Source organism: Wyeomyia smithii, chromosome 2 (genome assembly GCF_029784165.1).
Source record: "Wyeomyia smithii strain HCP4-BCI-WySm-NY-G18 chromosome 2, ASM2978416v1, whole genome shotgun sequence".
Lineage (NCBI taxonomy): Eukaryota > Metazoa > Arthropoda > Insecta > Diptera > Culicidae > Wyeomyia > Wyeomyia smithii.
This window is the reverse complement of record NC_073695.1, coordinates 173,569,795-173,582,427: the sequence shown is the minus strand read 5'-3', so window position 1 is coordinate 173,582,427 and position 12,633 is coordinate 173,569,795. Positions and strand designations below refer to the sequence as shown.

Here is a 12,633-nt window from a genome sequence, read left to right as displayed (position 1 = left end):
AATATTTACGGTTTTAGCGAAACTGATTAGGTTTTGACTCAGTTTTGGGTTATCCAGAGTGAGCGTGGAGCGAACTGTCATTGTAGCGATTTCGAGCAGATATCGAGCAGTTTTAATTCGTGATTTAAAAATTGAATAACAGCGATAGAATTTTTTTTAAAATCACGTTGTGCTTAGAAAATGTAGCTCTTTCTGATGATATAAAAACCTGATATAGTAAAACAACCCTATTGGGTTCTAAAGCTATGCCGGTTTTTATATATCATTTGAAAAAGCCGCGTTTTCTGAGTAAAACGTGATTTTTAAAAAACGTTTATCGTTTTCCTTCGATTTTTAAATGAAGAATAAAAAAACTGCTCGAAAGGTCTTAGATGACGTTTCGCCCATGTGCGGTATCTGAAAGAACTGGAACTGGAAAGAATTTAAGGCATTTCGAGCAGATTTTTATCCTTCATTTAAAAATCAAAGGAAATTGATAAACCGCAGACAGACGTCCAAGCTGAGTTCCAAGCTTGTGTAAAGTTTTTTGTAGTAGCAATCCGTAACCAGATAGCGCTACCAGTACCGCCAGCCTCGTGCACCAGCGAAAAAAAATGTATTGTAGCGATAAGGTCACCCGGCGGCGCTAGTGTACAAGTAATTTATAACGCAATTTACTTTGAAAATTTACACGGAAATTTTTATCAATGTTGTTCTTGATTGGACGTCTGTCTGCGGATAAACATTTTTTTTAAATTACGTTTTGCTCAGAAAATTGCACTCTTCCAGCTGATATATAAAAATCAGAAAACCGTTCAAAACATTGGGGCCCCATTATCCAGTACCCGATAACTCACTTTTTGGTGTTTTGCATAAGAATACCCAAGTGAGTAGATCCTAATCAGATTAGAGTTAAAATGAAGCAGCGTGTATGTTATTTCTAACGTGTTTGAAAAAATAAATAAGTTTGCTTTTGTTGAATATGTAAGAAATAGATTTTCCGGAATTTCTTCTCATTTTTTCATAATAGTGAATAACTGTTACTCATCGGTGCTTTAAAAAAAACTGAGTAAATTATAGTCAGTTTCCGTGACATCCGGTGGTACTCAAAAATGCGTAAACCTGTTTCTACTGATTTTTGTTTACATACGGGCTTAACGAAACTGAGTATGTTTTGACCCACTTTTGAGTATCCCAGAATAAGCGTGTAGTCCTGTATTTTTCCGGTTTTTCGAGCAGTTGAAAAATATTTACAAAAAAATCTGGCATCTCTGGGTGTAAGTGTCAAGTTGTGGCTAATCTTTTGTATAGGATTGTAAAAAAGTTTTAATAAACAAAATTTTAATCTCCAGTCAAATTTATTATCCTATGTACACTACCAATATTAAGATTAATATTAGGATTGTTTGAAAATGGATTATCAACGAATTCTGGAAAAATTTAGCCAATTATGTCGCTTTTGTTTGTCAGAAATCGACTGCGTACAAATATTTTGCAAGGAAGGTAATCTTAACCAGCAGCTCAACAAATCGGTGGACGTACTGCTAGCCAAAGTGGATGAAAACGACGGATTTCCGAACAACATTTGCAGAAATTGTATAAGCTGCATCGAGAATTTTGTAGATTTTGAAGCAATATGCACGCGTTCCTACCGGTTGTTGATTCTGGCAACAAAACAACGATGCGCGGAGTTCACATTCAATAGTAAGTTACTAAAATAAATTCAAAATTAATATTATTGAAAACTTTGTATCTAAACTTCTGTCGAATGGGTAAACTGATTTTTTTTTTCGTGATCATTACTATAAAAAATATTTTTAATTTAAGGTCATGAACCAGAAACTGCCATCGTGGAAACAGACATCGAATGTTTAGATGAAGAAGAACAAACAACAATAAACGATGAAACATCGAAAAACATTAATGGATCAGAGTTGGATTTCGTCGCGGAGGATGGAGAGTTAAGTGAAAGTACGGATTCCGAACAGAAGCAATTGATAACGGCTGCTATAGAAATACAGCCTAGCGGATTCGTGTTTAGAGGCAGCAGAAAAATACCTCTTGTCGAATGCATTTACTGCAAAAACGTTTATCGGGGGAAAAATACTCTCAAAAAACACCTCCGCATTCATTTAAACATAAAAGATTATCATTGTGAACATTGTTCTCGTAGCTTTACTGATCGCAGTTCTCTGCGAATACACGAAGGGCGTCATTTAGGTAAATCTTTCGTTTGTTCCTCATGTGATAAGTCTTACTTTAGTAAAAACGAGCTTCGACAACATTTAACAATGCAGCATCTAGAAAGGCGTCATGCGTGTGATATATGCCAACGAAAATTTCCATCCAGAACTATTTTGAATGACCATAAACGTGTTCATATGCCAGAACGGCCTTTTGTTTGCAAACAATGTGGAGTTGGATTTAAGAGAAACCGTAATTTGATTAGGCACCAACAGTTACATCAAAAGCATAATAAGGATGATAAAAAATGCCAAACTATGTGAAATACTCAATTCTTCAACTTGATTTATGTTTCCGAAGTGATTTTTTATTAATCTAATAAAACTGTTTGTACATTTTTAAAATCACTGTAAGACTAACAAATCGATAAACGAAAATCATCGTACTGGATGCCATATTGATTTTCCCTTTATCAGGTTATTTTTTAGGCCTTTTAGACCATTTCCAATCTGAAACCATGTTTTACCGGATGTGCTACCTAATGTTTCTTGGTTGAAAACTTGACTTCTCTGTTTGGCGATGCCCAGGTCTTTTACTTGATCATTGAATACTTCCATTTCTTTGCAACAGTGCAGCTGTTTACTATTAGTCGATTGATTGAAAAGGTTTATTATATATTTTTGACAACTGTTTGGCAAACTATAATCATCTATCATTTGCCAGTTTTCAACATCTTCCTCAGAAAGCTCCGTAAAAATCGGACTCAAATTTAAAAGTAAAAATGTGTTAGTTGGGCTGGTTACTTTTGGTTTATCGTGCAATTCTTCAGCAACAGTTACTTTCATGGCAAGTTGTTTTAACATTGTTTCCATAGAATGCCGATGATACTGAGGATAATGATTCGTGTTAATTTCTGGGATATTGATTACAAATGCTTCTTTTGCCGTGTAAATTGTGGGTCCAAATAAAATCATAAACTGTGAATCTGGTTTGCTTTTTTGCACCGCTAGGGTTAGTTGCTAAAATGAGAGGCACGTAATCATAATATATCAGCACTACGCGATTATTTTTTTATGCATACTTGAAATAGAATCTCTATTGCTTCGGCAGCTTTCTGAACAGTTGCCAGCTGTTTTGAAAATTGGTAAGTGCTCCATTCTGAAAGCTGGTCATTTTTATTTGTGGTACTGGAAATTCTGCGAACCAATGTTTTTAACACATCATAGCAAAACGGAATTTGATTACGCTGGAACAGCAAGATTTCAAGCACGGTTTGAACCATTCGCGCGCAGCTTTCCTCCGTATTAACTTCGATGTTCAATGACACATCTAATGTTGGCACTGAACTGATACTCATTGTTATATTTTGATAGATTTACTAATTACAGTTAATTTTGTTAACGTATAGTGTGGTTGATGTTTATATTCAAAAAGTTCAAAGTATTGGCCCTGACCAGCGTTGCCAGGTCATTTTTTAAAAAATCTGGAAAAGGCAAAATAAAAATCTGGAAAAAATCTGGCAGTCATTTCGTGGGGTGAAAGGTTAATTTTTCGGATAAAGGTCTTGGTGTACGCAAAATTTGAGGTGACAAAATTGCAAAATTTCGCGCCAAAATTGAAGTGATGACCTTTTTGCGGAACAGAGAAAATAAAATCTGGATAAAATCAGGATCATCCATAGAAAATCTGGATAATTTGACATCAAAGCTGTTTACCTGGATACATGTCCAAAAATCTGGGTAATCCAGCTAAATCTGGATACCTGGCAACGCTGGCCCTGACACAAGTAAAAGAGATTTTTAAGGCTGTTCGCACCTACGCGAATTCTCATATGCAACTGTCAGTTTATGTGTGAAAACAAAAGCAAAAATATTTCCTTCCTTCACTTTCGCAAGTAAAAACCAAACCAATATCAACAGAGTCGTCAGAGCCAATAATGAGTATAATGTAATGATGGAAAACTTATCGATAATATCAACTAATGCAAACATCGATATTATCCAGTTCCCTGGCACCGTATAAGCAGAGTCTATGTGTATATAGAGTCGCGCGAAGAGAAAATCTATCGTTTCGGCAACACAGTTTTTGTGCCGTTTGTTGCCAAGAACTATACAGTTCTGTTTTTCACCATGCATAAGCGAATATCATTTTTCGAAATTCTGCACAAGGTACACAGTTTTGAAAGATTACACCAGTGATGTTTTGTTAAATTTAAGTGAACCAGTGTACAGGTTTAATGTTGGATTAAAATGTGTAAGTAAAACTTCGGAAAAACACATATTTTTTATTACGCTCAATTACAACACTTTTCATCCACTCCCAACATTATCACCTTGTTTATTTACATTGCTCGATTGGTACCCTCGTTTGACACTGATTTGGTTCCTTTGGTTTCATCTTTGCGGGACTCTTATTATAAACATAGACTCTGCGTATAAGGCAATCCACGGGTGACGTTTCTTCGCTTGTACGTTTGTTATTGTTTCTGTTTTTCAAGCTGCAAAACCAAAACACGACCAGAACCGAAATCTTTTAATGTCGGCAATAATATCAAAAGTGATTTTTCATTGTATTTAGGATTGGCACTCGCGATACTAGAGCTACCGATCGGATAACATTTGTTTTTCACGCTTCTAGATCCGGATTGCATCCAGTTGCGCCCGATCGAACATACATAAAGCTGTCATAAGTTGAAAACAGACTGAAATCAGCTGTAGTGATGGGAAACTTATCGATACTTATCGATAATATCGATAGATGCAGGAAATCGATATTATCGTTAATTTCCTGACGTTAACGATAATTATCGATATTTTAAAGGTGAGCACAGGGGGGATCTATCTGTCAAACATCGTGTAACCAACATATTCGGCAACATGGCGTTTGTTTTGGTTTTTGTTCTTTTTGGTGATGAAATTGATCAATGTGAAATATTACAGAATCGGAACCTTCTTAAATCAGAACTCGTAAAACCGCGAGAAACTTTCATAAATGCGTTGTGTAGTGATTTTTCCCCCATTATTGTTCATAGTTACAAACATCATGGACCAACAAACGTCATGGACCAGAGTTGATCTGCGATAACGCACACATATGTGGAATTTGACATCAGTGAATCCCCTCTGGGTGAGCACAAGTCAGTGCGGCTGGTTACTGGAGGAGACCCAAAAGAATGAGACCTCACCTACCCTTACCCAGGAGTTGCATTTGTCGCTAGGTATTTGTTGGGTGCTGCTATTCGACAAGATTTAGCATTGTTGGGGGTGGTGTGAAGGTTCGCCCCGGGTGTCACTGAGTTTCTGAAAAATAATGGTAACTAAAAAGGTATTTATAGTTTTTAGCTTCCTGAGAACAGATGAACTCGACAACTTAGTACTGGAGAAGTTTAAAAAAATATCCAAACTTTTTGCACCATCTTATAAAAAGCAATGATACGAAACTGTAATAAAATTCATTTTCTTTGGCTTGCTAACTCTTATAATATGATGGACATGCATAGTGGCAGTCTATTGGTATTTCTATGGTAATTGTTTAGTTAAACTTGGAACTGTTTAAGTTTAAAGTATCTGTTACCCAACAAACAATTTTTAGTTCCACCAAAAATCCTCATCAACGAAATTGTTGCGCCAAAAAAATATCTTGATTTATACAGGGGATAGACAAAATAATTGAGATAAAAAAATTCTCTCGAATTTTAAATGGCCAGAACTTTACGAAAAATGAATCAATTTTGATAACCGGTTTCATTTTACTGGAGAACAGTATTATACTAGTATTACTTGGGAACTTGGTGTGACCAACCTACACCGAAAATGTTTCGGATTTCAAGAGTGTGTGTCAAAGTGTACATTTTTGCAACGCATGGAACGTTTTAGGCAACTAAATTGTCTATCTAAAATACTTCATTCAAAAAAATCTGAGATCACCGATATTTTCTAAAAACATTTTTTGTTTTTACAATTATATTTTTGTCGGAGTAGGATCCTAAACTCATTTTTTATATTTTTGAAGGAAAGTTCAGATAATTTTTACTAAGATATATTGATTCATAAGAAAAAGGTTCAAATACAGTTAGGCCTCGTGAAAAAACCAATAATTCAAAAATTCGTGCAAAATATCACGATAATTTGAAAATCTGCTTAAATAACCATTTAGAGAAAATCCGCGTGAAAATAATCTGACCTTTTCAAATGTTATTCCAGATGAATTTTCAAACGCAAGTTTGCAAAGTTGCTTGGTTTAATAAGACCTACCCACCCACAATGTTCGATTGAATTCTGCTAGAGTACTGCAAGCTCAAAGAAATATAGTACCCAACAGGGAAAAACCGCCAAACCCATACTTAATAAATTCATACCTCGATGATTCCTTGGCGAATTTTCAATCTTTGGCTACCAATAAACCCGAAATAAATTCTGATTTATTGACAACATATAAACCTAAGTGAAACAGAATGTCAGAAAAAGTTCTACGCGTTGCAAAAATGTACACTTCGACACACACTCCGGAAATCCGAAACATTTCTAGTGACCCTTGGTCACGTCCAGTTCTCAAGTAATACTAGGAAACTAGGACAGTTTTCCAGTAAAATGAAACCTGTTTTGTCAGAATTGATTCATTTTTCGTGAAGTATTGGCCATTTAAAAATTGACAGAATTTTGCCTGCTTCAATTATTTCCCTTATTATACAACCTTCAAAATGAACTTCTGCTTGAAACTACTCCGTAGAAAGCACTCCCGGCGTAAAACCCGAAGACATTCCAAAACAAACTGTTTAACTCGTCCGGTTATTTGAATTTTCATTCGCAGTATCGTAAGATTTGTCATTCAAGGCCTTAACACAATGGATACGTTGCGGTTGCGTTTGCGGCAATTTGACAGTTAGCCCATACATATACTGTCAAATTGACGTCAACGTAACGCAAACATATCCATTCTGTTTGGGCCATCACTGTCTCTGTTTTTAACAAATTTATATAGCAAAATTGCATTTGTCGAATAACGTTTGTGGTAAAAACAATGGACAAAAATTGCCGATTTTTCATGGGTTTACCTTTAATCGTACTGACGAAATTACTCATGCATCATCAACCATAGTTACCCATGAGTTGGCCTAAAAAAAATTGACAGCTTTATCAGTCAAACTCTAACTGTAATGGCGAAAAAAGTGAAGCTACTCCGTTCAGAAGTGTGCGCGTTCAAAGAACGGTACCCCGCCGCGTCAAAAACGAACATCGTGCGGCACTTTGTGGACGCCGGGTATGCCGGTTCTGGCATCTACAACATTTTGACACTATTGGACAACGATCAGAGCATCGAATACCGAGGGAAAAGTGGCTATATCGCTGCGTGCCCTTGGCCGAGAGATTGGTGCATGCTCTAAAACAGTGAAAAAGTATCTGGAGAACATGGACATACATGCAGGAAGCGGCAGTCCCATCCACTGGTCTCGGAGCTGCAGGCAATGACGCAGCGACAGTGGTTGAATAGGATGGTCAAGTCGATTTCCCCGGCGAATCGCGACGTGGCAGTGGTGATGGACGACTAGACCTATCTCACCCTGGATGGCAACGACTAGCAGGGCAGGGAGGTAAAGTTTATTTCACAGACCAAGTTCCCCAAGAAGGTGCGGCTGTGGTTGACAATCAGCGAGAAAGGGATGTCAAAGTTGCTCTTCTTTCGCTCCGGGCTGGCTGTGAAATTTATAGTACGAAGTGCCTGACAGAAGTTGCGTCGTTCATCAAGAAATACCATAAGCGCAAAGACACGGTGTTCTGGTCAGATTTGACGTCGGCCAACTACTCGAAGCGATCGTTGGAGGAAATGGAGCGGCTGAATATCGATGTGGTACCGAAGTCGGCGAATCCGCCCAATGTCCCCCACCTGCTTCCCATCGAGAATTTCTGGGCAAACTTGAAGCGCAAGATCTATTCCAACAATTTTGTCGCGAAAACGGAGGAGGAATTAATAAAGAGTTTAAAAACATGGCTACACGCATGTTTTCGTCCGCCATGGCGAATGTTCCGGTTAACTGCCGGAAGGCCGCACGTAAGGACGTCATATTTTTTTTGCGAGGAAGCTAACATGATAACCTTCCATGGGAAATTTATCCAACTCAATTATCTGTTCTAGTTTTTTTTTCATCACCATCTGAAATAGTTATTTTCATCATCATCTGAAAAATTTTTTTTACCGCAAACGTAAGCTGTCAAATTATCGATACTTATCGATAATATCGATAAAAGCCCCGGAATTATCGATTGTTATCGATGTCCGTTTTGGGCGATATTTCCCATCACTAATCAGCTGTTCGCAACTGTCTCGTGGATTGCCTTATTTGAACCTACACGCTCATTTTTCGTTACTCTAAACTGAGTAGGATAGCACTAATTTTTGTTATAAAAGTAAAGGCAGTCTTCGAAACGATCAGCATTTTCATTTGATCTCGCTTCCTTATCGTGCATCACACCCATGCAGAGTGTAACGAACCTGCCATGCTACACGCTCGTAAATAATAACTCATGAACTGAGCAACTCTGACTCAGTTTAGAACGATTTTCGTAGACGTCAAAAAATGAGTAGAAGTCCTTTTTCATTTTGAGTAACTTTGACTCACTTTTGAGTTCCCCTCATATAACTTCATTCTGAGTAACGTCGCATATAACGACGTCCATTTTGAAAGATGGTTACGATGTGCTTCAGTTTGTGACATATGTTTTTTAATTGTGTGCGCCTCAGAAGGCATTATAACCTGTGTTATAACTGTTTACTTTTATTACAAGGTAATTATTGATGAACATGTGGTGTCGTTTATTGGCCGTGGCGGATTTCTAGCCAGTAATGAAACTTAACTGTACCCAAAAAATGAGTAATGTCGTACTCAAATTTTGAGTAATAATGACTCATTTTAAAGACGTCTAGTGTTACTCAGTTTTGAGTATTTGTGCAGTTACTCAATTTAAGAGTTGTTCCACTTTTTACGAAAATGCGTCAAATGTTACTCATTTTAGAGTTATTATTCACGAGCGTGTAGCTGCTGTGTCCAGTAACGACCTAGGACAGGACGTGACAAAAGAGACCAAAAATCACCCAAAGTGCTGTCAAAGCGAAAGCCCTCTTTGATTGGTCGATTTTATTAAGCGCACTGTTAAATTTTATTATTAGTCGGTACGGTTGGCCGTGCTGGGAAAGCTATCGATATTTTTTGTTTACACTGTTTTTGCTTACCAAGTGAATGAACAGCTTTTGGTTTAAGGTGAATCGGGACGTGGTCGCGATCAACTCGAATTTTGCAATTCAATTTTTTCTTGATTTATGAAGACTACGTACATGAAACTTTGATCAATTGTTTTCACAACTGTTGCCTGCCTGAAGTAGCAATTTGAGTGCTGTTTATTTAGTGGAAGCCGAATTTTTTACGATCAAAATACAGAAGTGAAAAGAACTCTAACCTCAAAATTGTATAGAAAAAGGCCACAATCCCGTTTCACCTTAACAATTTTTTGAAACTTTTTCATACACTAGACTGTGTAATGTCTATAAAAATCAACATTCGAAATGTTGTTCATGTTTTTGAAACTACGTATGATGAACAATAGTAGATTCATTTCATGAAAAGTAAAGCCTGTAGTACACTCTTTGTCTAATGGTCAAATATTTGACCTTCTGACATAATGGTCAAATTTATTTGACAGCATGGTTGTTGTTTGCCCGTGTTTGCCCCATGTTAAAATCGGAGAGTGGCAAATAATTATCTTTGACCAAATTTTCATCTGTCAAAAAGAGACAAATATTTGACGCTCGGTCAAAGAGTGTACTAGGCTTAAGGGGGGAACCTACTCTGGAAAGTTGAAAAATAATGAATTTTCGTGATATTTTTTTCGGATGTTTAGAGAAAGGTGAGGTGTTCGGGCATTTCGGCTATGGATTAAGGTATATTTGGAGATGTATTTTGTGTACCGTAGGTGCAAATATAGTGAGTATAACGTTATTGGCAGTGTTTTTCTCGAAACCATGTTTTTTCAACTGGTGGTAAAATTTTCTCAGCATCTACTGAACCGATTTTGCTGAATTTTTTTTTAACATGTAAAAATAGATTATCTAACTTGTTACGTAGCCGTTTTTTGATATCTGAGTTTTTCAATTTTTTATGATTTTTTAAATAGTGATTTTTCATGAAAAAAAAACAATTTTTTTACTAAAATGGCCGCCAATTTGGCAATTTTTGGAATTTTCAAAAACGGCTACGTAACAAGATAGATAATATGTTTCTATATACTGAAAAAAAAATTTCAGCCCGATCGGTCTACTAGAAGCTGAGAAAAACCTACCACCAGTTAGGTACTGATTTAGAGAGAGCATCCACGTTCCCAGCTGCCAACAGTGTAATATTCACTATATTTACATTCACGACATGGAAAATACATCTTCAAATATACCTTAATCAATAGCCAAAATAGCCAAACACTTCACTTTACTCTAGACAGCAAAAAAAAAAAATATGAAAATTCATGATTTTTCGACCTTCTAGAGTAGGGTTCCCCCTTAAGAGGAATCCGAAATGAGTTGAAATTATGGCTAGTTCAAACAAATTTAACATATATCTTTTAATCAATTGAAGATTGAATGAACTAGCATTATCAAATGAATTAATTAAAATTGAAAACCAGAACTTAGAAAATCCTTGATATTGATTTTTTCTTTATTAAACATTTTTGGAAACACTGGTAAGCGTCGTGCAGAAAAATCACAATGTTTCATAAGGGCAATTTTGAACGAAAAGAAGAATAACTAGAAGCCACTTGTCACGTCCTGTCCTAGGTAACGACAACAGGAAACGAGGTCAAGCACGAATGTGTTCATTTCTAACCCTCATTATACAGGCGAAGCCTCACCCGCATAAACAAATACCATACACGAATTGTTTCCCGTATAGTATCTTAACCATTTATAAAAAAAATCACATAACCATTTACATACCATATCAGCCCCAGTTTTGACCAATGAGTATAACAGAGAGGTGAGGAGAAAACTTACTAACACTTGCACGCGCCCCTCTGCTCGCCCCCCTCTGCCCAAAGTCGATGCCAAATAGTATCGTAGCTATTTGGATTTACCATTGAGTTCGTCTAGTTGTTTACATTTGAAGCATTTACTAATACTGGAAAAATACACTCTCCTCCTCACCTTTCTTTTATGCTCATTGAGTTTTGACCATCTTCACGAAAAACGAAAAGTACCCATATTTATGTTGATTTAACTCAACGGACTCGTTCCGTGCAGGAAGCCAATTTTGAGAAGTTGTAGAATAATTCAATAGAAGGTATTGCCGCTTGCATGACTATTTAGACTTCTGTGATTATCATTCATTGCCCAATTTCTTATTTCGCTCTCTCAAACTGACACCTCAGTAGCGCAGTGGTCGTTTTGTCTGGATCATTGTTTGTTTTGTTTTTCATAAGCGACATTTAGTATATAATTTTGAGTAAGCTTTAGTTGAAAATTATGTTGAAAATCAAAACAAAACTAATGCCTTGTTCAGACTACGCCGGATATCACCTGATATCGCCAGATGATATCGAATATCACCTCGAGCGTTCACACTTCAGTGAGCTTATATGATTTGACATTTGGCAATGGGATTAGGATAGAGATGTCAGTTAAGGCCCGAATACACACACGGCGTAATGATGCCTTCTCCATACGAATTAGAAGGCGTAATCGTGCCTTCCTTCGGGACGCCTTTCAACCAGAACCATCTAGCTGTGCCTTCTAGTGAAGAAGGTAGTTGTTCGCCGCTTCCGGCTGCGTACTTGACTGCCTTCCGTGTAGACGCATCGTGCCTTCCACACGGTCCTGTGTCGCCTTCTTTTGGCGAAGGCGCTGGCAACGCCGTGTTGTATCATTTTCCGCATGCTGGTGATCATAGAAGTGTGTTGTTTTATTTTTTCTTCCAACAAACATAAACAAACATGAATTGGGTTGCATGACGACAAGAAGGTTAGCACACGGTGGGGCTCAAGACGGCGTTATTGCGTCTTCCGTGTAGACGAGCGGAAGGTGGTAGATGCTAGAAGGCACATTTAAAGGTTTCAAGAAGGTACTGACAATTTTCGTCAGGAAGGCGTTGCCACGCCGTGTGTGTATTCGGGATTTTAGTTGGCTCGCACCAACGCGAACTCTCATATGCAATTGTCAACATGTGCGGGATGAAACCAGCAAAAATATTTTTTTTCTTTTTTCTCGCATGCAACGCGAATTGCGAAATTTGTAGGGTTGCGTCAAAAACATCATATCATATCATTGATATGATGTTTTTGGTTGCGTCAAATGTCTGTTGACCGTGTTGCCAACTGCTGGAAATGTGGTTATTATAGAGCTTTCTAAGCCAGATCTTACCGATACAGGCTTAGTCGAGTATCCTTATAAAATCGATTTGTTTTCAACCAAAAAATCAGCTGATATTCAATT

The 12,633-nt window shown here is 37.2% G+C and overlaps 3 protein-coding genes across 3 annotated transcripts in view; 2 read left to right on the top strand and 1 right to left on the bottom strand.

The window, feature by feature from the left end:
- The first annotated feature begins 1,256 nt into the window (after window positions 1-1,256).
- LOC129721404 (zinc finger protein 813-like) lies at window positions 1,257-2,553 on the top strand. Its single transcript, XM_055673921.1, has 2 exons — window positions 1,257-1,683; window positions 1,807-2,553. The coding sequence occupies exons 1-2, from the start codon at window positions 1,392-1,394 to the stop codon at window positions 2,484-2,486; spliced, it is 972 nt and encodes a 323-aa protein (XP_055529896.1). The 5' UTR covers window positions 1,257-1,391; the 3' UTR covers window positions 2,487-2,553.
- Window positions 2,496-4,059, bottom strand: LOC129721405 (uncharacterized). Its single transcript, XM_055673922.1, has 3 exons — window positions 3,879-4,059; window positions 3,245-3,646; window positions 2,496-3,182 (listed from the first exon to the last, which is right to left on the bottom strand). Exons 2-3 carry the CDS (start codon window positions 3,518-3,520, stop codon window positions 2,601-2,603), a joined length of 858 nt encoding a protein of 285 aa, XP_055529897.1. The 5' UTR covers window positions 3,521-3,646; window positions 3,879-4,059; the 3' UTR covers window positions 2,496-2,600.
- A 934-nt stretch (window positions 4,060-4,993) lies between these two features.
- Window positions 4,994-12,633, top strand: part of LOC129721402 (protein FAM200B-like) — a 53,856-nt gene continuing 46,216 nt past the window's right edge. Inside the window, exons 1-2 of the mRNA XM_055673917.1 lie at window positions 4,994-5,129; window positions 5,195-5,289. The gene's annotated coding sequence lies outside the window, so the exon portion shown is untranslated. The remainder of the gene's footprint in view (window positions 5,130-5,194; window positions 5,290-12,633) is intronic.

What these genes read in the sequence shown, in the direction of transcription:
- LOC129721404 (XM_055673921.1), top strand. Translation starts at nt 1,392, where the DNA reads ATGGATTATCAACGAATTCTGGAAAAATTTAGCCAATTATGTCGCTTT. An exon ending in CGCGGAGTTCACATTCAATA is followed by an intron (nt 1,684 to 1,806) that starts GTAAGTTACTAA and finishes TTTTAATTTAAG; the next exon opens with GTCATGAACCAGAAACTGCC.
- LOC129721405 (XM_055673922.1), bottom strand. Translation starts at nt 3,520, where the DNA reads ATGAGTATCAGTTCAGTGCCAACATTAGATGTGTCATTGAACATCGAA. An exon ending in CAATAGAGATTCTATTTCAA is followed by an intron (nt 3,183 to 3,244) that starts GTATGCATAAAA and finishes CTCTCATTTTAG; the next exon opens with CAACTAACCCTAGCGGTGCA.